This window comes from Propithecus coquereli, unplaced genomic scaffold (assembly GCF_000956105.1).
Source record: "Propithecus coquereli isolate 6110/MARCELLA unplaced genomic scaffold, Pcoq_1.0 Scaffold130, whole genome shotgun sequence".
NCBI classification, from domain to species: domain Eukaryota; kingdom Metazoa; phylum Chordata; class Mammalia; order Primates; family Indriidae; genus Propithecus; species Propithecus coquereli.
The window spans coordinates 6,099,241-6,101,465 of NW_012137192.1; the positions used below are offsets into that span (position 1 = coordinate 6,099,241).

Genomic DNA, 2,225 nt, shown 5'->3' on the forward strand with positions numbered 1-2,225 from the left:
AAGTAGGGAGCCAAGTTAGTGAGGAGGTGAAGGCAGCGATTCAGGGGAACACTGATGAGGCGTGGAACTAAAACAGCAGAGGGAGGGGAGGATGTGGACTGAAAAGTATCATCTTGTCTGTTGTCTTCCCTCATTCCCACAGTCCAAAGTGCTTCGGGAAAAATGGCTGCTGCAGGGTATACCCGCTGGAACCGCCGAAGAGGAGGAAGCCAGGAGGCGGCAGTCTGAAGAGGATGAGTTCAGAGTCAAGCAACTCGAAGATAACATTCAGAGGTAGGTGGTTCCCTGCCCAGGGGCCCCTTGAGGTAGCTTCACAATGCAGTAACTACCACTCTCCTCTAGGGGGCCTTTCTCAGTGCTGTCTCCTTTTCCAGAGCTTTAGAATTATCTTCCTAAACAGAGCACATTGATATCATTTAAACTTTGCCAGATGACCCAGAGTTATTACCAGAGTACTACTTATTGTATTGCGCTGTAGTACAGCACAGTGATGTCTTCACGGGCCACCGAGCTGTTGTGGTCAGCTTACCCCTTCACTGAATGCTCCCTTCTGAGCTCTTGCATCACCTTGCATCTTTTTCCTTCTTTAGGCCAGGCTGTTAGCCATTATTGCTGCTGTAGTATGTCTGCTTCCAAATTTGCTACGTTTGGTCAATTCAGGATGGGAAAACTGTAGCCAAGGGTCTTGGCATGGAAGAGTACAGAAGTGCTAGGTGTGAGCACCTCTGTCGGTTATGTGCCTGCCCTCTAAAAATTAACTTTGTGTTGTCTACTGTCACTACTCAGAGGGTGCTTTGCTGCCATTATGGTTCTCAGCCAGTATCAGACTATTTCAGCCTGGGAGATAAGTGATCTGTGTGGGGCCAGTGGCTGGCCAGGCTCATGCAGGAGCAAAAACATAGGTTTCCATTTGGGAACTGGAGCCATCCCAGGCCCCAGGACACCTAGCCGGAGATAGCAGATGGGAGTGGAAGGTGGCAACCATAGATGCCTTAGAACCAAATCTACCCCTGCAACCCATCCCACCAAATTCTGCCTGAGATCTCACCCTCCAGGCTCCATCTCTTTCTCCTGGAGCGATGAGCTCTTTTAAAATACAAAGGATAGTAGCTGAACTACTACTACCCATTTGTACCCAAAAGTGAATGAAGACTCTGAGGGCCCCTAGGGGACTCCAGTAGTGTCACTAAAGGGAAAAACAGGCTTACAGTAAACCCCAAAGTTGTACGTCAGCCTATGTCCCTACTCTGCTTGGGTCCTAATATCCCTAAAAAACTTTCAGAGCAGCTTGGCTAATCTTTGCTCATGGGGAGAACCACCCAAGAAAAAGTGTGTGGGGTATATGTGTGTGTACATACACATACACACACACCCCACGCACATGTGTATATATACACACATATATGTGTACACACTCACACTTTTTCTTAGAATATGAAGGGTAAAGGCTAAACTGTTACCCATTTATATCATATAGATAGATAGACAGATAGTAGGTTAGACAGGTTAGATAGATAGTAGGTATTTTTATTATTATAGACAGAAGGCAAAAAGGATTTGGAAAATGGGGTAAAATTAATTATATGACCTTTTCTATTTTTCTTAAATGGCATTGGAAAATGTGTTCTTCCAACCAAATTGACAGTTTCACCTTGGCTCGAATACAAATATGTCATTATTATGGTCCGATAGGAGGTAACTGTAACCTACAGAATGAGCCATTATACTTGGAGGCTAGAGTATTAAATTGACACTGAGTTTGGCTACACTGACCATTGCAGTGAGGCATATGAGTGAGGGGCCAGTTTATCATTCAGCTCGGTGTAACTATACTCAGAAAAATAAAGAATATCTCTATCCTTTGAGTCAACAGAACAAAGAGGTCACTCCATATGTGCAGGCAATCTCTTTGAATCCCTTTAAGAGCTATCCAACCAGAAGGAAAGAAATCATAATAGCCTAAAGTGGTAGGTGGTTAGGCCTAGATTCAGGGGACATTTCTTCTACCCCAGTCATGGCTCTGCTAGATATTGGCCAAATGGGCATGGATTTGTGCAGGGATGAACTGTACCCGCCAGAGCTGCTTTCTGTAGGAGCAGGGCTGCTGTGGGCATTGATTGCTCCTCAGGGGCTCCTCAGGGAGGAGTTTCTTCCTACCCTGGAAGTCACTTTTTGCTTCCTCTCATCTTACTGACATCTTCTCTGTTACAACAATTAGCATGTTT

The 2,225-nt window shown here is 45.3% G+C and overlaps 1 protein-coding gene across 1 annotated transcript in view; it reads left to right on the forward strand.

Annotated features, from left to right (window-relative positions):
* PALM2 (paralemmin 2) overlaps window positions 1-2,225 on the forward strand; it is a 134,389-nt gene that overhangs the window by 80,095 nt on the left and 52,069 nt on the right. The window contains exon 3 of the mRNA XM_012638553.1: window positions 143-273. Coding sequence (XP_012494007.1) covers window positions 143-273 — 131 coding nt within the window. The remainder of the gene's footprint in view (window positions 1-142; window positions 274-2,225) is intronic.